A 25,564-nucleotide genomic window follows, 5' to 3' on the forward strand; every position below is an offset into this window, starting at 1 on the left:
ACCCCAGCTCCGAATGAATTCCCAAGTGTAAAATTATGTCTCAATGCCTGCAAATTCCCAGGGAGGGCACCAAAAGTACTTGACAGCAAGCGTGCTGAGGAAATCGGCTGCTGTTGAAGTCACCTCCTGTGGTCTTGCCAAATGTTTGAAAGGGAATATGCCGCGTGTCTCCGTGTTGGGGAAGAGGGGGTGGATGTCCAGGATGCAGGGCTGAGGAGTTTGGAGTACCTGGATGGGAAGTCCTTAGCTGTGGAGCACTGCTTGCCTCCAAGTGGGTGTTTGTATGTTATTTACTTCTTTTTGCGTGTGTGCCCATGTCTTTGTGCTTCTGGGTGCTCCTGGTTTGCCCCCGGCCGTGTCTCTGTGTTGGACAGGGGTGACTTTGTGCCGGTCGGCTTCTGTGCCTGCGCGCGCACTTGTCGGTGCGCTGGACGGGTGTATCTGAGTGTCTGTGGCTCTGGTTCCGTGTAAGTCTGTGCATGTCTGTCGGGGTACACTGTGCCTGTCCGGTGCGTGTCTCGGTGGGCGCTCTCATCTATCTCCGAACGGGAGGGAGGGCCCGCCTACTGCCCTCTGCTCTGAGATCTCAGGTCGCACAGGCGCCCCGCGCAGACAGGTAGCAGACACGGAAGAACCAGCACCTCCTGGGTTGGCTGGTAAGCACGCCAGCCCCAGCTTCAGCCCTCGGGGCCAGCCAAGGGAGCCGGGAGGGAGTGGTGGCCGGCTCGCCCGCCCGCCGAGAGCAGCGGGGGGAGCCCGCCCGGGCCACCCCCAGGAGGGGGCGGGAGAGGGGAGGGAAGGGGCGGGAGAGGGGAGGGAAGGGGCGGGAGAGGGGAGGGAAGGGGCGGGAGAGGGGAGGGAAGGGGCGGGAGAGGGGAGGGAAGGGGCGGGAGAGGGGAGGGAAGGGGCGGGAGAGGGGAGGGAAGGGGCGGAGGGCCTCGCCCCTTCGGGGCTTCCCGCACACGCTATTGGTCAAAAGTTCCAGAACGTCACGGGGAGGGCAGTTCCCCTAAAGCCCTGTGCCCATAACAGGCAGCGCGCACGCCGAGACGGCTTCTCCAGAGCGCAGGCTGGGGCTAACGGGCACCGCGAGCCCAGAGCACCCCCGGAGCTGAGTATACCACGCGCCCCCACCACACCCACCCCACGGCCGCTGAATGAGGCTTCCAGGTGCCCGCTTGCTGCCCGCAGCGCCCCGCCGGAGGTTCGCTCGCTGAGGGGCGGCTGGTGCGCTGGCCGCCAGTGCGCTCACCTGCCAGCTTGCGCGCCATGGGGCAGCCCGGGAACGGCAGCGTCTTTTTGCTGGCGCCCAACGGAAGCCACGCACCGGACCAAGACGTCACACAGGAACGGGACGAGGCGTGGGTGGTGGGCATGGGCATCGTCATGTCGCTTATCGTCCTGGCCATTGTGTTTGGAAACGTGCTGGTCATCACAGCCATCGCCAAGTTCGAGCGTCTGCAGACGGTCACCAACTACTTCATCACCTCCCTGGCCTGTGCTGACCTGGTCATGGGCCTGGCGGTGGTGCCCTTTGGGGCCAGCCACATCCTCATGAAAATGTGGACTTTTGGCAACTTCTGGTGTGAGTTTTGGACTTCCATTGACGTGCTGTGCGTCACGGCCAGCATTGAGACCCTGTGCGTGATCGCCGTGGATCGCTACCTTGCCATCACATCACCCTTCAAGTATCAGTGCCTGCTGACCAAGAATAAGGCCCGGGTGGTCATTTTGATGGTGTGGGTCGTGTCCGGCCTTACCTCCTTCTTGCCCATTCAGATGCACTGGTACCGGGCCACCCACCAGGAAGCCATCAACTGCTATGCCAAGGAGACCTGCTGTGACTTCTTCACGAACCAAGCCTATGCCATTGCCTCCTCCATTGTGTCCTTCTACTTGCCCTTGGTGGTCATGGTCTTCGTCTACTCCAAGGTCTTCCAGGTAGCCAAAAGGCAGCTCCAGAAGATCGACAAATCTGAGGGCCGCTTCCATGCCCAGAACATCAGCCAAGTGGAGCAGGATGGGCGGAGCGGGCCCGGACAACGCAGGGCCTCCAAGTTCTGCTTGAAGGAACACAAAGCCCTCAAGACTTTAGGCATTATCATGGGCACTTTCACCCTGTGCTGGCTGCCCTTCTTCATTGTCAACATTGTGCACGTGATCCAGGATAACCTCATCCCTAAGGAAGTTTACATCCTTCTAAACTGGGTGGGCTATGTCAACTCTGCTTTCAATCCCCTTATCTACTGCCGGAGCCCAGATTTCAGGATTGCTTTCCAGGAGCTCCTGTGCCGGCGCAAGTCTTCCTTGAAGGACTCTGGGAATGGCTACTCCAGCAACAGCAATGGCAGAACTGACTACCCAGGGGAACAGAGTGGATATCACCTGGGGGAGGAGAAAGACAGTGAACTGCTGTGTGAGGATCCCCCAGGCACGGAAGACTTTGTGAACCGGCAAGGTACTGTGCCCAATGATAGCACTGATTCGCAAGGGAGGAACTGTAGTACAAATGACTCACTGCTGTAATGCGCTTTTTCTACTTTTTAAGACCCCTTCTCCCCCCGCCCAACAAAACACTAAACAGACTATTTAACTTGAGTGTAATAAATTTAGAATAAACTTGTATAGAGATGTGCAGGAGGAAGGATATCCTTCTGCCTTTTTTTTATTTTTTATTTTTTTAAGTTGCAAAAAAGAGAAAACGTATTTGAGTGATTGTTTCTTGTACAGTTCAGTTCCTCTTTGCATGGAACTTGTAAGTTTATGTCTGAAGGGCTTCAGTCTCAGAGGATCTGGGGCTGCTATGTTTTAATGACTTTTCCTGCATATCTACCTCATTGATCAAGTATTAGGGGTGATATATTGCTGCTGGTAATTTGTATCTGAAGGAGACCTTCCTTCCTGCACCCTTGGACTGGACGATCTCGAGTCTCTCGGACCTTTTGCTGTGAACATGGACTCTCCCCGCCCCTCTTATTTGCTCAAACGGGGTGTTGTAGGCAGGGATTTGAGGGGCAGCTTTGGTTGTTTTCCTGAGCAAAGTCTAAAGTTTACAGTAAATAAATTGTTTGACCATGACTTCATTGCACCTGTTTCTCCAAAACCCCTTGACTGGAGTGTGGCTGCCTCTCCCACTGAAAACCGCAGGTAACTATTTGCAATAACTTCCCAGTGACTTAATGTGGAATGACACGCACTGATTGCTTAACCCGTTCATTTGCCTTTGAATCTGCTGTTGTAAACCTGTATGTCTCCTGACGCTGGTGCCCCCACATCAGTTCTGCCCGCCCTGAGCACAGCTCATCTTGCTCTTCCTACCGGTATTATTCTTGTGTTGTAACATCAGAAACACTGACTCATGGAAACGGAGTTAAGGGCATCTGTTGTGTCCCTTCATGTGCCCCCACCGCCCACCTTCCAGTTCTACTTGTTTTGTAGCTGCTTATATTTTTATCTTTGCTGTGTCTTACAGTAGAGATCTTTGTACTGCATCAGGGCTTGGCATTTTAAGGATAAGAAAGTTCTTGTGAAAAAGCTACTCAAACATAGCCCCGTAATTCCAAGGGAAATGAAAAGGTCGTGGGTTATAGGGAGAAAAGCTGGGAAACACTTAACTGGTGAATACCTCATGACCTAGAAACAGGGTTTGACCCCTCCTCCTTTGAACTGCTGTCCCTTTTTTCCCCTCTCCCTGTGACTCTAGTCACTTCAGTACAAATCGAGATTTCTCAACCTCGCACTATTAACATTTTTAACCAGATAATTCTCCATTGTGAAGGGCTGTCCTATACATTGTCAGATGTTCAGCAGCATCCCTGGTCTCTACCCACTAGATGCCAGTGCATCCCCTGAGTTGTGACAACCAAAAATGTCTCCAGTCATTGCCAAGTACCCTTCCCTTGAGGAAAGAAATTACCCCTGGCTGAGAACCACAATTATAAACTTCAAAAATCTAAACAGATTTTTAGATTCTGCCTAATGTAACCACTTCATTGTGCAGAGCGTCAGAGAGGAATTTCTCACGGTTCACCCAGTTAGTGACAGACCCCGGGCCAGTGCTCTTTCTACTCCATCACGCTGCCTTCCCAGCTTATTCTCCAGCTGCCCACATACTGACTGTAAGACATGAATTGTTTTGGACGGTTTATCAATGAAGGTGAGGACTGTGAGCAGTTACTGCCTGTTTGTGGAGAGATTATAATAGCGTTAAGAGGCACGTAAGGGAAAAATCACAAAAGTAAACACATTTCTTCTCCCACCCCCTTTCTATTTTTGCCTGTGTGTCTGAGCCACAGCTTGGCCCAGGTTTGACCGAGTGGATCATCCTCCTTGGCAACGGCAGCCTGGAGAGGATCAGCCTGCAGGGTTCACTGCCATTTCACTCGCTCATGAAGCTGACTCCACTTCTTTCTTCCCTCTGTCCCAGCCACGGTCCCCAACCAGAAAAGCATTAGTCTCCTCTGCTTCCTGTCAGCTCAGTGATGGGGTGTTTCTGGGTGAGCCCTGAGCTCTCAAGAGAAAGTTAGCTGCCCGTGTTTCTAGAATGTGCCATCGAGCTTTGGAGAGCGTGTGCCCTTTAGCACTTTGCTTTTTCTCCAAGGGCTTTCATACCTATTATCACATTCTTCTCCTGCTCTGGGCCCTGCACTCAGAGATGCAGGCAGCTTCTCCAGCTAATCTTCACACTCCTCATAGTCTCATGGGATCTCGGACTTGCAAGAGAAAGCATAGAAAGCATTTGACATCCAAAGAGACCAAGAGCCTGCGAGGGGGGATGACCTGCCCAAGGTAAGAAGCCAAGGATGTCAGAGATGGGGCTAAAGCCAGGGAACCCGGCTGTCATACCAGGAATTGGTGTATGCTCTCCACCACATTGTCATTGAATTCTGCCCTCACCCTCAACTGTGGAAGCTTTTCCCTGGGGTTGTCACATTAACAAATTCATTTCAGCAGATATTTTTAGTTCTTTCGGGCCCTTAATACAAAACGCAGGCAATAAACAAATAATCTGCGATAGGGACAAAAGAAAGAATTATTCCTTTTTCTCAGCAAGAGTTCACTAGGATTTCCTCAGCATTTAGGGAAATTGGGAGATTCCTTAACTCTTTATGACCTGAAGGGATTTCAAGCCACTCCAGGTAGAAATTTCCCATAGTCTTATTTAAAAGAAAAAAAAGTTGGAAACTTTTCTGTCATCATTTGTTAAGTCCCATGGACAATAAATATTATTAACAAACAATGTTGTATAGACACTCTTTTGGTTAGAGATGCATTTTAATGTAATTTCAGTTTAGAACTCTGCTATGAATGTTAGTTCATAGACTCTCAGCTAAAAGGGAGTTTAGCCTAATTCACGTTCATTTGGGAATACTTTAAATGTAAGAACATTGATCAGTTTTAAGGGTTTTGACAAGCAAGAGCATTTTAGGCCTATCTCAACTCCTTGCTTTCTCTCTCCTTTTGTTCTGCTTTGTTTCTTTTGGGGGTGGGCATTTGTCAGTGTCTCCCTGTCCCTCTGTTTGCTGACAGGTTGCTTACATAAGGTTTGTGTTGGATTCATCGTCATAAAGTTGTCTTTGCCTGGACAGCAAGTTCTCGGAGTCTGTCAAATGAGAACCTTATCCTGAGATGCAAGCTGACAGGTGTGCAAAGTGGCAGGACAGGGTGGGCCTCCCCACTGAGATCATTATTGGGAGAGGGAATCTTGGGAAAAGGGAGCTGGGAAATAGGAACTGTCATTACACGATGCTTAGAATGTTTCCGATGTACCTACTGCCAAAAGAAGACTAGACCAGGATCAATCGGGGTATTTACAACTATTGAGTGCAGCAGGAGAAAAATACAGGTTTCTGTCTCTGAATTCTGGAACATAATATTAATAATACTACATAGATATCTTTTCTAAAATCTTAAATGTTAGGGACTGTGCTAGGCACCTTTTAGGCATTATGTGACCTTGACAGTCTTATGAGGTAGGTAGCAAAACTGTCCTCAGCTAACAAATGAGGGAACTGAGTTTCAGAAAGGCTGTCACTTTCCAAAGCCACACAGCCAGCTAGTTGCAGAGTTAGGACTGGAACCCAGGTGCAGTGATTCCTGCACACATGGAAACCAGGGAGCAGCATGAGGCAATTTATAATCCATGCCAGAACAAGTGTAAGAACTGGAAATGCAATACCTTGTTGAGAGAAGAGGGAGACTGCTGTGGATTGGGGCAGGGAGGAATGTTCCCCTGGAAGCATGTGACTGCAGGGTTTGCTGTGGACTGGGACAGGAAACCAATCACTGAAGTGCCTAGTTTGCTTCTCTGAGTCTTTGCTTTGTCTTTTCATCAGAGAATCAGGCCAGACTGAAAAGAGGATATGAAACTTTAAAACAAGCACAGGGTAAAGCAGAAACACAGCCTGCTTCACGTCTTGGCAAATTCATTTTCTGGTTCCAGAGTTGGGAAGGTCTCCTACACTGAGCAGGTATCTGGACCTTATGGAAAATTTGGCAGGCCTAGGTGGCCCTATACATGTGCTGGCCGTTTTGAGCTAGAATTCTAGGGCAATGGAGATGAACTTCTGACAGCAGAGAGCAATGAGAGTTAATACACTTTGAAGGATGCTTTCCATTGACAGTATAACCTCCACTAAATTCAGCCCTATGCTAATCCCTACTTCACAGACAGTGCAAATATAATTTTAAGGAGGAATTTTTGAAATACCTAAGGGAACAAACTTCCCAGCCACTTTCAAGAACTTGAGAAATTCTTGCGTCTCACGAATAATACGAGGCCCGGTGAGGCGAAAAGAGGCCTGGACTGGGATTCATGCAACTAGATTTCAGGTCTCAACTCTGCCTCTCCTCTCCCTCTGTCTGTCTCTCTCTCTCTAGTTGGGTAAGGCAGTTTTCCTGCTTTCTCAGTGGACCTCAGTTTGCTCATCTGTAGAATAATGAGACTAGTGCAGGTGGTCTCTAAGCTCTGCTTAGCTCTGAATTTATATAGCTGTTAATTAAGAGGCTAATTAGAGACAGCAGTTTGTTTCTAATTAGAGTTGATGACATTTGGCATATAAATAATGGTTTAAGGTACTGGGGGTGGTCAGCTTGCAGAAGAGAATGCTGTGAAGGACTATTTGGTACATGATAACTGCCTTCAAATATTTAAGGACCATCTGGGAAAAAGGAGCATATCTGTTTTAGATGAATACCAGAAGGCAAGTAGAACATTACAGGAAGATAGATTCCAGCTCAGGGGAAGGAAAAATTTTCTGAGAGTGAAACAGGTTCTCTATCAGAGTAGTGAGTCTCCTGTCATTGGAAGCATTCAAGAGACGTCCAAATAAAACTCTGTGTGGGATGAAGCACAGGGGGTTCCTACACTGAGCAGGGCCTGGACTAACCTCCTTCCAAATCTGTGATTCTATGTCCTTGAAAACAACAGACCTAAATGTTCTTAAAAAGTATTCAGACCATTCCCTAATTCCAGCTGGCCTTCTCCCCAATTCCTCTGGATTTCAGAGGTTTCACTGCATTCCTAACCAGGAAACCTCTGGGGGAAATCAGGATCTCAACAGTCCTTGGCCATGGGGGGAAATCCAGAAATAGAGCAATAAGGTTAAGCAGTTTTCCAAACTATCAGACCTTTTCATCAGCTGCTCTTCCCATGCCTTTTGCAAATGACCTACTAACTCCCAGAGAGAAAATAATGAGAGCTGCAAAGTCCTCTCTGCAAAGTCTATTACATCCTTCTCCACACTCAGAATCATTGCACTTCCTGTGGTCTTTCCGTCACCCTCACAGGACGGGAAGGAAGGGAGGCAGGTCCCTGGCCAGCACAGGGAGCACTTCAAAGCCCTCTGGCCTAAGGTCCTGAAGACTTGGGAACTGTATAGCCTACCCCTAATCACTGGGCAACCTCAGGCAGGTCACTTCCCTTCTCTAGACCTGTTTCATCATCTCTGAGCAGAGATGGTTTGGTTTATGTAAGTCCTGCATTTCCTTCTTTCTCCAAAACTCTGTAAGATTTCAGGAAGTCTTCAGTGCTGCACATTTGGCTGGATGGCTCTTATTTTAAAAGCACATTTTTATCTTGTTAAAAAGGTAATAGAACTCATTGTAAAACATTTTAAAATATACGAAAGCACAAAATGAGATAAATCACGTATAACATTACCACCTAGAGACAGCCATTGTTAAATGTGATGTATATGCTTTCAGCCTTTGTCCTAAGCATGGCTATGGGTAGAAATATATTTTTAAATAAAAACGGAATTAGATTATTCATACATGATTATTATTCATACAATTTTGTACCCACTGATAACACTTTAACAAATGCCTCCTTGAATATGTTTTATATATAATATGATCCAGATATCGTAATTGCTACTAGCCTGGCAAAGAGTATTTAGCAGTTTTAGACTTTAGGAGTACAAAAGAGTCATCATTTCCAGAGCATCTGGATTGGGAAATCTGAGCTGGGGCCTAAGAATCTGCATGCTCCCATGGATTTTTCCAAGGACCACATTTTGAGGAACAAGGTTACAGAGATAAATTTTGTAAATTAAACAGAATGCTCCCTCTCCTGTTACTGGTGGTTGAAAAAGATGTTTCTATGCTGTACTTGTCTCTTTGAAAGCTCAATTCACGGGCTCTGATCTGCTTTCAGAGCATGAGAAACTAACCACCAAACTTCCAGGGCAGGGTTCTTTCTGCATTGTTAAGTGCCTCTGACCCAGCCTGTTGACTTGTGTTAAAATAAGTCTAATCAAGTTTTACAGTGACCAATACCTACCATTTGAAAAGTGCAACAGCAGGTTTCCATTCCATAGAGCACCTGTTGTGATCATGATGGCTAATAAACACAGTGTACTTACCATGAACCAGGCCTTGTACTTGGCAATTCTCATGCATGATCTCATTTAGTACTCACAGCAACCCTACAAAATAGGTACTATTATGTTTGTCCCTATCTTATAAATCAAGAAACTGAGACTCGAAGGGATCAACTAAGTTGCTGAAGATTACAGACCATACTGCAGTAAAACCCACGTATTCTGAGCCAGAGCCCATGTGCTTTACCATTAAGATAGGCAATATTTCCTCCTGTTGGGGATCAAGTAAGAAAGAAGGAGGGAGACAATGGTGAGAGGAGATTTTTTAATGGGTGCATTTTATTTTATTCTCCAGGGACTCTTTTCAGGGCAGTCTGATGGATTTCTGAGCCTTGGAACTAAGGGGCAAGCCTATGCCCTCTAGGTAGGCGGTGGCTAAGTATCAGCTAGGAAACCAGACTGTGCTGAGAGTTGGCAGCACACTCTTTCACCATTATTCAGGCACGGTTTGAGTGATCTTGCCCCGCCAGGGCCAGGAAGGAGGCAGAGGGAGGTGCCTGCTAACAGCACATGGGTTTGTGCTGAGTCAAGTCACTGCTTTAGGGTCAGGAAGCTCCTGACAGCTGGAAATGGGGTGCTCTTCCCATTTCTCTGCCCAGGTCTGTGTCTGCATCTGAGTCTCCACGGTAGAGAATATCAGGGTAGGAGGGGCATTGAGAGAGTGCATATGCCCTTAGTGTACTAAGAAACCCCAGATTCCAAGAGGCAACGTCAGTGGCAAGGTAACACAGGGACCTGGAGATGACCATCTCTCATGGCTTGTTTTATTATTATTTATCTAGTGCTATGAGGGAAAGACTGGAGTTTCTGCATGTATTCATTTCTCCAGGAAGAGAAAACAGTTTTTGAAATCATAATGGCAACACCCATGACAAAGCAGAATTGGAGTCCTAGGTAATCCCTGCTTTCTTTCTTTTCTACCACACCATATTGGCGTTGCAGCCCCAGGCCTTGTGCCCAGAAGCCACAACTGCTGTTGGGGAGATTCCTTCATTTTTAGACAATTCTGTCTCTATGCTACTGCCCAGTGTTTCTCTTTATAAAAATTCTAGTAGATGTCTCTAAATACTACAGTCAACCCTGACAATCTGCTGGGTTTTTATTGTTTTGTTTGAGAGAGATTCACAGTTCTCACAATATGTATTGCAACAATAAGCCTGTCAGACTTCCTTTCTTTTTTCAGTTCCCACAGTGTCTTTCTATAAATCCAGATGCTCACCTAGCCTCCTCAACCTAAGAGAACCAAGGGTCAATCTCAAGGGCCTGAGGTGGGCAGCCTTAGAAATTTCTTTCTATAAAATTGCGGTGTTGGTTTAGGTAGTGAGTCTTTTGACATTATGTTGTTACTGCAGTGGGTCCCAAACCTTACAGAGGCCAAAAATGATCTGCGCTGAGAAAATACACATTCCTGACCCCCTTCCCTGAGATTCTAACAGGACTGTGGTTGGGGGTCAGCAATCTGCATTTTGTCACTACTTCCCCAGAGGACTGTGATGCAGGTGCTCCTAGGATGGCAATTTGGGGACCTAGGGATCTCACTGTCTTCCCCTGCCCACTCCTCCTGCTCAAGAGCACAAAATGTAGGCTTGTAAAAATTGATCCTGTACAGCTGCATACATTCACAAAAATAACCATTCTGTCAAATAAACAGAATCCTAATTTTCCTGTGTTATCACATAAAACAATGTAGATGAATATAATTTATAAATGATAAAAAGTTACTGTGAAAGACGAAGGTGATAATAAAGTGCATTGAGCAATTAGGCACTTGATTTAAAATGTGTTTTGTGACAACATGGCATCTACACAGTTGTACCTCCACAACAGCATCATTGTCTCATTGTCCCGAACCCTCTGCATGTAGACCAAGAAATAGCAGCACAGGAAGAAAAAAGGATTTTGCTGCAGGGATGGACTCTTAGTCCAGTGCTCCTTCCTCCTGGACACTCTGCTATGACTAAGTCAAATCATACTAAAGTCCATCTGAATCAATTTGCCTAATTTACATAAACCCTCCTACTTAGAAATCTGAAGGAGGACCCACCCAGCTGCAGAGAAGAGGATGATTCATACATATACATACACCTCCACAGACACACATACCCAAATAAACACACATAACACACACAGACTTTTACATTGATGCCTACACCTATATCAACACAAGTATACACACATACATTTTCACTTAGATGTATGGACACATCTATGTTCTTTTGTGTATACGCCCATATGAATATGTTCACACATACAGGACACAGGTGTACTCAACCTAAACATTCTCCCTTAGATAAATACACATGGGTATTCCTAAGCACACTTTCGTGTGCTCCAAATGAGAAAATATGCCATGTCACGTAATCATGGTCCCACCGCTACCTAAGTACACACAGGCACACAGGTTCCTATGCTGGCCCTTCTTCCTAGGTAAATGTATACACCCCTGATTCAATACATGTCTGTTGAGTTCTTACTAAGTGGCAGGAATTGTTACGTGCTGAAGATCAGTGAGCGAACAAAAACAGTTTATCTTTGCCCTTATTGAGTTTGTGTAATGGGAGGGATAAGTTTTTTTTTTTTTAATGAAGGCAGATTTTTAACTGTGGCAATTTCTATGAAGAGATTCAGAGTGTTTTGAGGGAATCTGACTAATTCTGAGAGGTTTGTAAAGGTTCCCCCATAGAAGTAAGGTTTCAACTGAGAGCTGAAGGATGACTAGGTAATTTCTAGAAAAGGAGAGAAAGGAAGAACATGCCATTCAGGGAGAAAAGCATGTATAAAGGTCCTGTGGTGAAAGGAAACCTCATGCATAAAAAGGACTTAGCAAAGATCAGTGTAGAGAAGGTGTGCAGAGAGAGGGAGCGTAGCAGGGCCACACATAAAGGGCCTTATAAGCTGCATTAGGTTTTGGCTCTTTATCCTAAAAGCATTTAAAAGCCATTGATATGTTTACAGCAGAGATCAGATGTATATTTTGAAAGACTGTCTCTGAAGATATGCTTGTCCATACAAAAGCATTCTCACATAGGTAAGTGCACACATATGTGTTCCTATGTACACTTGTGTATGTTTTCCTAAAATGCATATTTACATAAAAGTATTCACTTGCAAACTCTGCCTCTGTGAACATACTCTTATGTGTTTATATTCATGGTACATATAAATCCAGTGGGCATTAGGAGGCAGGGAAACACCTTCCTTGCTAGGTACCATCAGGCCTAACTAAGCCAGCCCATGGTGCAGGGACAAGGCAAATGGTGTATCAGATCTGAACCCTCTGACTTTGGAGCTTTGGGCTTTGTGGCTTGGCCTCATGCCTGTGCCTCCAGCTCTGCTCCCCCTTCTCTTGGCTCAGAGCACTCAGTGACAAGGTGGGGTTTCTTCCAGAACAGGATCATTCACTATTCTTGGCCCAGGCAAGGAGGGGAGGGTGGGCAGGTCGGGTTGCATAAAGATTGCATTGTGCCCCCCCCAGAATTGTATAAGCAGAGCCTCTGCTCAGCTCCAGGCCTGAAGTAATCTTTGCACAGTCAGCTCTACCAAGATATTAACATAAGGATCCACAATCAGAGGTCTGTGGGTCCTGATAGGGATCGCGATGGGACTCAAAGCAATGTGCTCCATAACTAACCACTGTGTGAAACGTGACACTGGAGGAAGAAAAAGAGAAAGCCGGGCAAGAAAGCCTTTTCAAGGCAAGATGTCTGACGAGGTGTCCCTTACTGCCCTGGCACAGAAAACACATGTACATACATATTTACACATACAAATTTTCCTCCAGTGGGTGTACCATCTCACAGCAGAGGAAGTAGCAAGTAATTATCAGCCACAATACCCTGCATTATTTTCCCTCCAATGAACTAGAACTCCACTTGTGTACATTTTGCTTCTGTTTACCAGCAAAGGCAGCAAAGGCCTTGACCAGAGGCAGTGACAGGCTCCAGGGAGATCAACAGAAACATTCATGCAGAATTAAAGGCTCACCTAGAGCCTTGCATCTTAGGGTCTTAAGGATGTTCCCAAGTGATTTTTTTTTTATATATTCTAAAGACTCCTACCCACTGAGATTTTATGTTTTCAAATACGTGCTTGCAAAATGTTTTCCTCCATAATTAAAAGGAATTATATAATGTAATTTGAACCTCTTTTTATTTTGCTTCAGGCTGTGTAAGGAACATCCTTCTTTTCTTTCAGTTGGGTGGTTCTTTTATGCTATCACAGCAGCAAAGTACCAGATGCATCAAGGACTGAAGGCCACAGCACTATGCTCATGGGGCTACTGTTGTAGCAATCCCTCACACTGATCCAGCACTTAGCAGTTTACAAAGGGCTTTTTTATATGCCATCTTCTCTAATCCTCACAACTCTGAGGTCAGCATGGTTGTTTGCATTTCACAGATAAAAAGATTGAGGTTCAAAACCTGCTTAAGGGCATGGCACTAAGACATGGCAGGGCTGGGACTTAAACTTAGGTCTTCATACTCACATGCAGAAAAAAAAAAAAAGAAGTTTTTTCACACTCTGCTACCCTCCTAGGACCCAGGGCTCTTCTCACTGTATTTTCCTGCTTTCTGCTGCATTTTAACTTAAAATTTTAGGGTTAACACTCCCCAGCACAGAAGCCACAGCTGCCAAGCAGCAGATAAGTGATTGCCAGCTCCAGGGACAGTCCCCAGGATGCTTTCAATACTGACAAGCCCCGAGCTTGTGTGAGCTCAAACTCGGAGTAGGCAGGGCCCAGCTCTATCAACTATGGCTTAGAGGAGAAGCTCCAAGCCTTCTGGGTTCCTCATGCCAGTCACCAGATGCACTTTCACCAAGTCAGAGCTATGGAATCACATGTCCTGCTTCCCATACATGCCCTGCTGGCAACTTCGGGCTCCACTGAGGCTGTCCTTGTTCACGCTGCCCAATTCCTCTTAGATTAGGATGTTCCTGTGGGAAGACCCAGTGGGATTTGCTGCCCCAATCCCACACACATTGAGCCACAGCCCAGCCTTCTTTTAAGGGCCAAGTTCCACACCTCGATAAAAATTGCAGGCTCCAGGAACTATTTCAAATTCTTGAAAATGGCTTGTGTTGGGTTGAAATTATTTTAGTCAGAGCAATTAGGTGTTCTTGTTTTACACACACATCTTCCAACAGAGTTGCCTTCAGCACAGGTGAACTGTATTTAATGGATCTGGGAAAGCTTGGAGTGGATGACAAATCCAACCACAAGGAAAGCTCCTGTTGGCCATCTCTTCTCCTCAGAGTGTAAGCTTATCTGGTTTACTTAGCTTTCTAAGCAATGTGTGACTAATTTGCTCATTCATTTATTCAAAAGATGTCTGAACACTTCTATACGCCAGAGCCTGTGCTAACTACCAGGGATACAGCCATGACTGAGGTAGACATGGTTGGTCACTGTTGTTTTAGTTTCTTACGGTCTAATGGAGAAGACAGACAGTGAAAAGGGAATTATAAATGGTATTTGGATCGAGTTCCCTAATACTCACACCAGAGAAACTTAAGTATACTTATGAACAGGAGTGAGGGATGGGAAATCGGCTTCTGCATTTTGCCAGTAGATCCAGAAAGATATCTGGTATCTGTCAGTCTCAGACTGGCCTCTAATCATCTATAAAAAATATTTCTATCATCCCTTTAAAAATGTCTCTGGGAAAATCGGAGTTGATGGTGGCTCACAAAGCTATCAATTGTGTCTATCTTGGTCCACATCTGAAATACTGTGCCCAGCTCTGCGGGCCACATTTTTCAAGAGAAGAAGGGCATTTGGGGCCCTCCTAGGTTTGCCAGATTCAGCAGATAAAAATACAGGACATCCAGTTTCAGATAACCAAAGAATTCTTTTTCATATAAGTATGTCCCAAATTTTGCATAGAACATGCTCATACCAAAAAAATATTCACTGTCTATCTGAAATTCAAATTTAACTGGGCATCCTGTATTTTAAACTGACAGCCCTATTAGAGAACCAAAGGGAAGACTGTGAGGAAAGCCAACACTTTGTCTGAAAATGAACAGTTGAAGGAGCCTGGCTTTTTAGCTTGGAGAAAAGAGTAAGAACCTAGACTTGTGTAGGGAAGAGTTTCTAAAAGTATATATGGAAAATAGTAAAAGGTATACTGGGGGAAAAAAAGGGTTTTGAGATTAAAAAATCTGGGAGGTTGAAAGTTTGGGAAACACTGCATGCCCAGTATTTCCACGTTGGAATCCATACTCTGCATCAGCGTAGTAAACGTCCTGAGCAGCCTTGCAGGAAACATATCTGGTTGACCTGATTTAACCTAGCATGCCCACAGAATGCTATTTATGGGCTTTTGTCTGTTTGTTTTGATATGTTTGTTTTATAGAGGACACCTATTAACACTGTGAAAACTTACTACTCTGCTCAGCACACTTTGGGGAATGCTGATATAAAAAATAAATGTTGTCTTCAAATATCCAGAGTCTTGCTGAGTAGGGAGAAAGCAGATTTAGTCTTTGTAAACCAAAGGGCAGATCTGGACCCAATGCATGAACACATCTGGGAGACAGATTTCTGACCTAATTTGAAGACTAGAACTTTCTAACAATTACAAAAGTCTGAAAGGTAATGAGCTCCCTGTTCCTGGAGACATTAAAGCAGAAACAAAAATGCCATCAGGGACGTTAGAGGAAATTCTTGTTATGTGTAGGAAATTCTCCGAGTCTGTTATGAAAGTTTTATTTACATAAAACACAGAACAGCAAACTTTCTTTAAAACTTTGTCCCATGATCTATATCCTTTCTGCCGTCTGAGTCCATCTGTCTTGGAGTCACTGTTACTATGTTCCTTTCACATCTGTAAGCCAAATCCCTCTAGGAGATTAGTCCTCACAAGTTAATGATCTTTGCTCTGGTCTGGGCCTCTTCATAGCCTAGCCCAGCTACCTTGGGTCCTGGCTGTTGGAAACCCCACTCTGAGCCTCTGGGAGTGGCTTATAAACCTGAGATGTAGCATAGAGCTCACAGCTGAACTTAGCAGCCCAGAAAAACATGGGATCTGGAGAAAACCAGCCTCACACACCTCTAGGACTATGAGACTGCCCCATGCAGTACCTGTGGTGTAGTACAGATCACTTCATATCTAAGGTGCTCAGCATAATAAAAGACAACAGAGGGTCAAATCCCAGCTCTGCGCTTCCTGAGTCTATGACCTGGACAAAATGCTTAACCTTTCCAAACTGTATTCCCCACTGTGGGGAAAAAACAAAACAAAACAGGAATGATGACACCTGTATCATAGTACTATGAAAATTAAGAGATTAAAAGTACATAAATGACCCAGCAGAGTGACCGGTACATAGTGGACATTCAGTAAATGTTTATTTAATGGAAGACTGTGATTGTTATCATCATGGTAGAAACTTCTAAAGAAGTTAAAAGCCTTCTCCTGAAATTCACTGATCAGTGTACCAAGATTTCAGGCCCCAGTCAAAGTAATACACTGGAAATTGTCTCCAACACCTTCCTTTTGAGAATCCATGCTTAAGAACATAAAGTAATGCATGTGTATTAAAGATTACACTTTTCCTGCCTGTGGTGCTAGGGCCAGGGCTAGAAAGAGTACTGAACTCAGGGGCAGGGTGCCCTGGTTCTTGGTTTAAGTGACTGCAACTTCATCCATTCTGGATTCCAGTTCTTGTCTATAAAATAAAAGGGCTGGACTAGGATAGCTTCTAGGTTCCATGAGCTGTGCCTTTGATTTGGGGCAGTGAATGCAGATATTTAATTGGTCCATAGTACTTAATTAAAGAAAGATTCCACCAAACTAAAGCTCTGTGTGTGCGTGTGTGCATGTGGCCACACTGAGTATACACAGGGTGCTTTGAAATCACTTTAACTGCCTCCTGCTCTTGTGCCTATCAGTAGGTTTGGCAAATAAAACGTTAGACCCATAATTAGTTTTGAAGGAGTGATGTGAGCTCTGACCTCAGAATGCGGAGAGCTGGGTTCGAGTCCCAGTCCTGGCTCTGCCAGCAAAGTTTGTCTCCTTCTCCAGGGTGTGATGCTAACCTCCCTTCCTTCCTTTGCCTCCCCATCTTTCACATGATGGGTTTGTTTCCAGGATCTCCAAGTTCTGTGTCTCTTGGGAAAATGTCATTGATCTATTTTCGCTTGGATTTGCATGCTCACCACAAGGATTATCATCCGGCTGACTCAAGTTTTGCTTATTTCTTTTGTTTGACCTGCTCTGGTTTCGTAACACAAGCTCTACAGCCAATTTTAGCCCTTCTTGGATTATGGGAGTGTCAAAATGAAGGTATTGGAACATTTGTCACCGCTTCTGCCCAGGATTCGTGTCTTCCCCCTTCCCCACCCTGCCCCAGCCCCTGACGCTCCCTTCTGTTCTGGCACAAGCAAAAGCCCTCCCCGCCATGACCTGCTAAGTGCAGCCTGGCTTCACATTAGCTGAGTGGAGGCCCTGAAGCCAGAAATCCTTGGCACATGAGCCACTTGTCTCTTTGTGCCTCATTTCCCCCAACCAAAAATAGGTGGAGTCTCGCACTTTCTCCCAGTGTGTGTGGGTCCCCTGTCGAGGTGGTTTTGTGCAGGTGAGGTGTACCTTTCCCACTGGCAGGTCTCAGTATCACAGCCCAGGGGGATTCTCAAGGAAACAACGTGTCTCTCTGTTTCTGTGCTTCTTCTGCTTGTGGACCACTCCAGACCCCTTTCATCACTGTCGGTGTGAATTTTCTAACACACAGAACTCTACCTTTGCTGAAAAACCTTCAGTGGCTCCCTGTTACTTTCAGGATAAAGGCTTCAGCAGGTGAGTCCACAGAAGCACAGTGGAAACTCACGTTGGGAAGTAATGATGCACCCCAAGTGATACCAGCCCACAGCGTGTCCCTTCATTCAGTCCTGTGAGGTGCAAGGCAGCATGCAGGGAATAAAAAGAGGAGTAGAGTAAGACTTGGGCCCTGGGTTTAAGAAGCTTACACACTTTTTTAAAAGGTATGTAAAATAATAATGCTTTTATTTTTTAAGTACTGAAGGGCTCTTAGAAATCACTGACCTTGCCCTACTCAGGGTCATTATTATCTCATTATTTTACAGTAGTGGAAACTGATGTCACAGAATTGGCAAATTATAAGAAAACATGCCTCATAGTAGGTCTCCTTGCTTTACTCTGCCTCTATCAGCAGGAGCCTCTCTCCACTCTGCAGCCAGAGTCATCTGTCTAATGGGTGTGCAACCTTGTCACTCCCCATGGGAAAGCTCTCTGTGGCCCCCACTGCAGCTAAAGTAGAAGTCAAACTTCTTCCCAGGCCTATGTGTAGACAGGTCCCTGCAACCTTTCTGTTCCCTCTGACTGGAATGCTCTTCTCCCAGATCGTCAGCCTTCTTTGTCCCATTCAGTCTCAAGTCTAAAGACACCACCTCAGGGTTGCTTTCCCTGACCAAGGCTGATGCAGGACCCCACGCATTCTCCTTCCCATCCCCCTGATTGGAGGCACTGACAGCATGGACCACCATCTGCATCATCTTGCACGTTTACTTATTTTTCTTTATTATGTGTGTCCACTCACTAGAGGGTATGCTGCGGGAGAGCTGAGATTTGCTTCTGTCTTTAGTGTCGACAACACAACTGGCTCATAGTTGATACATAAGAAATATTTGCTGAATATTTCTAAATATTCAGCAAACTAAACAAACAAATGAGTACATACTGAAAGAAATTTGAATACGCAGAATAGTATAAAGAAGCAAATAAAAATCACTCATACTTACCCCTTCTGGATTTTACTTCTGTTAATATTTTGGATTATTTCTTTTTTCAGGTTTTTTTTTTCTATGTGTATACATATATATGATACATAGTACATATTTAAAAATTAAGATTATTCTAAGTTATGGTTTATATCCTACTTTTTAATTTATCTCTATACTGTATTTCCACATGTTATAAAACAATCTTTTTAAACACTATTTTCAGTGCTGCATAAAGTTTCATATGGATGTATCAAAAGTAGTTTAAGCATTTCCCTATTGTTGGACAATGACAATTTAATTTTTTTCTAATTGATCTATTTTCTGTGCAAACCATTCTGATAGAACCTGGTTTTTAAGGTGCTTGGAGTAACTGTTTCTCACTGCGAGTAGTTGGAAAAAAGACATTACTTCCTTTCCACGAAATATCTATAGACCAACCCTTAGTTTTGTATGTTTTTTGTGACCTCTTTCAGTGCAAATTGACTTAGTTGATGATCTAGTTATTAAGATTTGTGGTTAGTAAAGAGTTGTGTTTCTAAAACTTCCTGTTTGAAAGATAAGCCAATGTAAGTGTTCACAACTGAATGGAGTGAATAGGGAAACAGAGGCCGTCAGGGTTACCTTCAATGCAGACTTTTAACCCAAAGGTGTTTTCCTGTTGAAATTAATGCTCAGGGAAGATTCAAGAATTCCAAATACTCATAGACTTATAAAATCTTCATGAACTTAAAGGAATATTAAATGTAAATAACTTCCTCACTTTAAGAAAAAGGAAACTGAGGTTCAGATCAGGGGCAACCTCTTGCCCAGGGTCCCGTAGCAAATAATGGTGGAGCTTCTTTCCGCTTCTCCCTCCCCCATCCCTGCTTCCCTCTGTCCTTTCCTTCCTCTTTTCAGTACTAGTCTTACATGAATTAGATTTCAGAAAAGATTTCACAGAGCTGGAAGGGATCTGAGAGATGAACTACTCCAGCCCAGCCTCATCATTGCTGAAGATGAGGAAACGGAGGTCTAGACAAGGGAAGGGCATTATAGTAGGTCCCCACACCACCAGCTTGTGGCAGGGCTGAGATGAGATCAACTTCCTCGTCCTTCTCATCCATCAGTCCTTCTACTGCCCCAGCTTCGTGGGGCCCTATAAACAGTCACACTTGGCAGCATCTGCCTGTAGGCTCTCTTTCCTTGAGTGCTAAAAATTCCAGTTATTCCACGTAGAGAATTGAGAGATCGTAGCCTTCAACAAAAGCCAACCAAGATTTACAGTTATCAGCTGTGAGCACAGCACTGCAGCAACTGTGCTAAGGATAAAACAGTACATTCAACTAAACAGCCCTCTCTTACCATCCCCCACCCCCATCCAGCATCACGCACCCTCAGAGCACAGCAACCTCTCCCTCATTCTTACCACACTACTCATGTGATCTTTTGATTGTCCATCTCTCCCACTAGGCTATAAGCTTCCTGAGAGCAGAAGCCCTTTTTCTTTCCTTGTTTTCTCAGCACTCTATACCCTATTTCACAGATCAGTGCCTGGCACGTAATAGATGCTCCATAAATATCTGTTGAATGAATGAATAAAAACATAGTCTCTATTAGTTTTCTAGCACTGCCATCACAAATACCACAGACTAGGTGCTTTAAACAACAGATATTTTCTCACAGTTTTAGAAACTGGCCATCCATTATCAAGGTGCCAGCAGAGTTGACTTCCTCCAAGGCCACCTTCCTGCCTCGCCACATGATCTTTCCTCTGTATACCCACATCCCTGGTGTCTATCTGTGTGTCCTAATCTCTTCTTAGAAGGACACCAGTCAGACTGGATTCCTAATGGACTAATTTTAACTTAATTACCTCATCAAAGGCTTCACCTCCAAACATAGCCACATTCTGAGAGAGTGAGGGTTTAGACTTCAGCATATGAATTTGGGGGGTACACAATTCAGTCAATAACAGTCTTGACTAGCTCACAGTTTAATGAAAGGGATGGACGTGCCCAAAAATGGAATGACAAGACAATGTAATAACTGCTGTAATACAGGAAAGTAAAAACCTTGTGGAGAACAGACAGTGGTTAATATTCATAATAGCTGTATCACCAAGCATCTCTGTGTGCCATGTACACTGCGAAACACAGAATGTATTATCTAATTTAATCCTTGTCAGGATTAAATTCAGCAAACCTTCATTAGTGCCTGCCATGTCAATCACTATGCTTAAGCCCAGAAGTCCAAAAATATATAAGCTTAGATCACAGTAGAAATACTTGTTCTGCCTAATAAGGAAATGCACACACTCATATATCTAATATACTGTCTTAGTCCATTTCTGTCATGTTTATGGCTCCCATACTAGTTATTATTCCCCAGCCAGGTAATTTAGTCTGTGCCCAACCAGGAAAATGGGAATCACTTTAAGTCTTTACACGTAAGAAATTTCATGTGGGTACTATTATGATCAGGACTTTGCAGATGAAAACACTGAGGCATAGTCAGCAAGTAGCTTTCCAAATGTCACACAGCTAGTAAATTGCAGGCCCAGAGCTTAAACACACTCATTCTGGCCCCAAAGTCCACTCTCTTAACCAGCACCCCACATTGCTTCTTCAGGACAAGGAATCTTATTCTTTTTATCCCATCAGGAAGGGGAACATGAGACCACTGTGAAAAGGAAGGAAATTTAAGCTGAGTCACATCATGTAGTGAGGTGAAGAGAGCACAGAAGAGAATTGCAAATAGAGAAAACAGGATTAAAGGTCAAGGTCTGTAAGGAGCTGGCTAAGCAGGCAGCATAGAGGGCTGGTGAATGAGGTGAGGCTAGAAAGGTAAGTTAGGGTCAGACTAGGTGAGGTCTTATTTTATATGACAATAAATTTGGGCTCGATTCTCTAGTCACTGATGAGCTATTGGATATTTTAGCAAGAGATCATTTAATCTTACTTCATTTTACCACGAAGGAAACCAAGGGCCAGAGAGAAATGACTTTCCCAAGGCCACACAATTGGTTAGTGGCAGAGCTGACACAAACACCCAATCTTCCAATCCCAGTCCAGCATTATACTCAGTTAAACGCTGCCTATATAAGCATATGAAAACTAACATAATTAGAAAAAACTCTTTTCCTGTTTTCCCATGGTTTTCATCCACTTTCTTTTTTGGTCAATTGTATATTTTTCCAAGTTTCAACTCATTAATATCTTCCCATCTGAAATAACTACTATGGTTCAAAGTCAGAAATATCCCATAGAAATTGCAAATGATGCAGTCCCCTGTGTGGCTTTGTAGAGTGTGGCCGAATGGCTCACTGGTACATTTTATAGACTGGAAGGACCTGTATTCTTATGTCTAAATAGACACGTAGAAATATAGAGATAAACTAAACAGCCACTCTGGCTGGGTTTGTTTTACCAAACAAATATATTAGGTCAACAAACATTTACTGTACTGGTGTCTGCTGAGTGCCAAGCGCTGTGCTAGAACCTCAAGACCTAAAGCTGTATAAACTCGGTTCCTGGGTGAAAAGGCTCTCACCGTGTAATAATGAAATGCACACACATACACAAGTATGATATGCTATCTCAGGCTATTTCTGCCATGCTTATAGCTCCTCATAGTAGTGACCACCCAGCCAGGGGATTTGGACTGGGTCCAACCAGGAAATGGAAACCACTCTAGATCTTTCAAAATAAGAAATTTAATATAAGGAATTGGATGCACAGGTGATAGAAGAGCTGCAAAGCCAAACAGGGGATGGTGAGGAACCAGAGATGAGGAACAGCAGGAAGATGCTGCTGCTCCTGGGTCTGGAGGGACACAGGAGAAGGTGGTGTTACAAGATCCCAGAAGCCAGGGCACTTATTTGGCAAGAGCTTGAGGCACAGAACACATGAAGCCATTTGCCGAAGATACCACAGGAGGCAGAAAGAGAGGAGAAACAGCCACTTCTCCCCGCCTCACCTCCAGTCTTCTATCATAGATTCCCATTAGCCAAACTTTCCCTGAAGCAACAGGGTGGGGAACCTGCAGGGTGGAGGTCCCCATGATGCAGAGCAGAGCAGAGGAAGTATGCAGAAAGGAGAAGAAAACAAACATGGGCTGATGGGCACCCCAGTTGACCTTGGGCAAATCACTTCATCTCTCAGAGTCTTAGTTTCCTCATTGGCAATTTGAGAAGAATAATAACTCTCACATTTGTTTGTGAGACTTACATGAAATAAAATCGGAGAAAGCACTTTATAAGCTTCAAAAGGCATATATACAAATGTAAGGGCTTTTATTATTGGTTTTTTCATCCAAAGTGCTTTGGACTTTAGGCTCTAGTGGAAAAAAAAAAATGGGATGGTGTTCAGGTGTCATCGGGAACTTTATATGCCGAGCTAACTACCTAAGTAAAAAGAAGCAGCTCTGCTTTTTACTGGTTGCTATTTCAGTCTGTCACTCTGGGCCATCAGGCTTTGAAATCCCCAACTGATTTTGAATAAATTGGCACATAACTGAAAGGATGTCAGAGCCCGCTCTCAGTTCTATTTGGGGATCTGTCTGTGGTTTTGAATCAAAAAGCGACAAATGAACAGGACTCTAGAAATTACTTCAAGACCATTTGTTCCACTGTTTTCATTTTACAGAGGACCAGAGAGAAGATGGAGTTTGCACGTTGTCACATACCAAATTCTTGGCAGAGAGAGGCATGGAGCCCAATAGGAGACTCACTCTTCCTTTTACCAGTCCTCTCTTCCTTGGACCTTGGGGTTTCAAATTAATCTCAGATAGTAGCTTGTACTTTCAACTTTTCCTTCTTCCTTTTCTTTTAGTCTTTTATCTCTTCTTCCTAATAATCTTTGACAACTCAGTTTCACAGACTTTTTCCTCTATACTCTGCTGATGGACAACGAAAGCTGAGCACTAAGCCATATCTATTTTGAGTGGATGTAAACTTTTCTAAATAACTCAATTTCCCTTTGCTATCAGGTGTAAGAGAGTATCATCACAAATTCTTTGAGATCAGCCTTTCTGCCAACCTCAAGGCTTCCAGTGAAAATCATAAGGTATGATCCCTTCCCTTCTACTTCTTTTGTACCAGAAAGTACAGGTCATAGCCAGAACATGTGACTAAGCATCAGGGCACTCACACCAGGCCCAAGAGAAAGGCAATATTTTCTACCAGTGGAACAAGGTGGTTTGACTCTCTCAGCAAGAATGGTCCTGTGTTCTGTAACTTTTAATGTACCTCAGTGGTAAGGGACAGTGGTCAGTGGATGATAAAATTTAAGGGTTTATTTCTTACTTGACAAATGAAGAGATTGTGCTTTCATTGTCTGTAAGATCCTTTCTGGCACTGACATTTAAGAAATCAGTATCCCTCTACCAAAGAAGGCCTATTATGGTCACAGAGGCACTAAGATAGTAATAATCCCATGACTCATGTCATTCCCAGTGGCCCACTGTGAATTGACATTTTAATGGTGCAGAGTCTGTGGCATCTTAAAATGTCAGAGCTGGAAGGGCATCTGTCATCATCATCCACTATGGGTGCATTGAGGAGTCTGGGACCTGAAGATTATGGGTATCCATTCGCTGGTTCCTTCAGCAGAAATTTATTGTGCCTGTGCCACGTGCCAAGCACTGTGCTAGGTCCTGGGGTACAGACATCAATAAGACAGATGAGGTGTCTGCCCTCACATATGCTAGTGGGGCAAGATGCATGATAACAGGAAACTAAGAAACAAGCAAGATAATTCAGTTCGTAATAACTGCTTGAAAGGTAATAAAAAATATATAATGGATTAATTCACTTTATTGAATGGATATTGAATAACTTGGGATGGGGGAGTGACTGTTTGCAGTAGCAGCAGTTAAGGCAAAATCTGAAACTTGAGAAGGAAGCAGCTGTGGACACCAGGATGTAAAAAAGTTACAGGCAGAGGGAATAGTGTGTGCAAGGACCCTTAGGCAGGAAAGCATTTGGTAGATTTAAGGAGTGGAAAGGGGACCAGTATGGCTTGGAATGTAATAAGGGAAAAGTAGCATGAGGGGTGGCTGGAGGAGTAGGCTGGGACCAGATTGGCCTCATGGGCCCTAGTAAGGAGTTTGGGTTTTATTTGAAGAATGGGAAGCCATTGAAGGCTCTTAAGCAGGTAAGCAACTAGATCTACAGTTTATATTTCTTAAAGACCCCTCTGACTGCAGGAAGGAGAATGGATTGTAGAAGACAGAATGATGCCATTGAAATAGCCCAGACCAAAAAAAAAAAATGGTAGACAAAATTAGTAACAATGGAGATGGAAAGAAGTGGAAGGATTTGGGATATGTCTAAACATAGATCCTATTAAGACTTGCTGATGGGGACTTCCCTGGTGGTGCAGTGGTTGAGAATCTGCCTGCCAGTGCAGGGGACACGGGTTTGATCCCTGGTCTGGGAAGATCACACATGCCACGGAGCAACTAAGCCCGTGCACCACAACTACTGAGCCTGCACTCTAGAGCCCACAAGCCACAACTACTGAGCCCACGTGTCACAACTACTGAAGCCCGCACACCTACAGCCTGTGCTCCGCAACAAGAGAAGCCACCGCAATGAGAGGCCCGCGCACCGCAACGAAGAGTAGCCCCCGCTCGCCGCAACTAGAGAAAGCCCGCGCACAGCAACGAAGACTCAACGCAGCCAAAAATAAAATAAATAAATAAATAAATTTATTTAAAAAAAAAAAAAAGACTTGCTGATGGTCTGGATATGGAAACTGAGAATCAGAGGACTCAAAGAAAACTTCTAGGCTTTTGAGCAGCAGGGTGAATTGATGTGCTATTATTGAAGTGGTAAAGGAACATTAGAGGTGGGTGGGACTAGAGAGCACTATTTACTATAAAGGGAAACGGGGTTCTAGGGGACACGGGTTGGAGAGTGTACAGGTTATGTGGATGCTATAAGAAGTGGAATATTAGCAAA

At 44.4% G+C, this 25,564-nt stretch overlaps 1 protein-coding gene across 2 annotated transcripts; it reads left to right on the forward strand.

The window, feature by feature from the left end:
• Positions 1-945: 945 nt before the first annotated feature.
• ADRB2 (adrenoceptor beta 2) lies at positions 946-25,032 on the forward strand. 2 transcript variants are annotated; one of them, XM_036847893.1, is made up of 3 exons: positions 946-2,458; positions 23,590-23,666; positions 24,792-25,032. In XM_036847893.1, the coding sequence occupies exons 1-3, from the start codon at positions 1,270-1,272 to the stop codon at positions 24,876-24,878; spliced, it is 1,353 nt and encodes a 450-aa protein (XP_036703788.1). In that variant the 5' UTR covers positions 946-1,269; the 3' UTR covers positions 24,879-25,032. The 2 variants fall into 2 exon arrangements, with proteins under 2 accessions (XP_036703788.1, XP_036703790.1); XM_036847895.1 differs by having other exon boundaries at positions 24,808-25,032.
• The last annotated feature ends 532 nt before the right edge of the window (positions 25,033-25,564 follow it).

The sequence above is a fragment of the Balaenoptera musculus genome, chromosome 3 (assembly GCF_009873245.2).
Source record: "Balaenoptera musculus isolate JJ_BM4_2016_0621 chromosome 3, mBalMus1.pri.v3, whole genome shotgun sequence".
Lineage (NCBI taxonomy): Eukaryota > Metazoa > Chordata > Mammalia > Artiodactyla > Balaenopteridae > Balaenoptera > Balaenoptera musculus.

What these genes read in the sequence shown, in the direction of transcription:
- ADRB2 (XM_036847893.1), top strand. Translation starts at nt 1,270, where the DNA reads ATGGGGCAGCCCGGGAACGGCAGCGTCTTTTTGCTGGCGCCCAACGGA. An exon ending in AGACTTTGTGAACCGGCAAG is followed by an intron (nt 2,459 to 23,589) that starts GTACTGTGCCCA and finishes CTTTGCTATCAG; the next exon opens with GTGTAAGAGAGTATCATCAC. An exon ending in CTTCCAGTGAAAATCATAAG is followed by an intron (nt 23,667 to 24,791) that starts GTATGATCCCTT and finishes TATTTCTTAAAG; the next exon opens with ACCCCTCTGACTGCAGGAAG.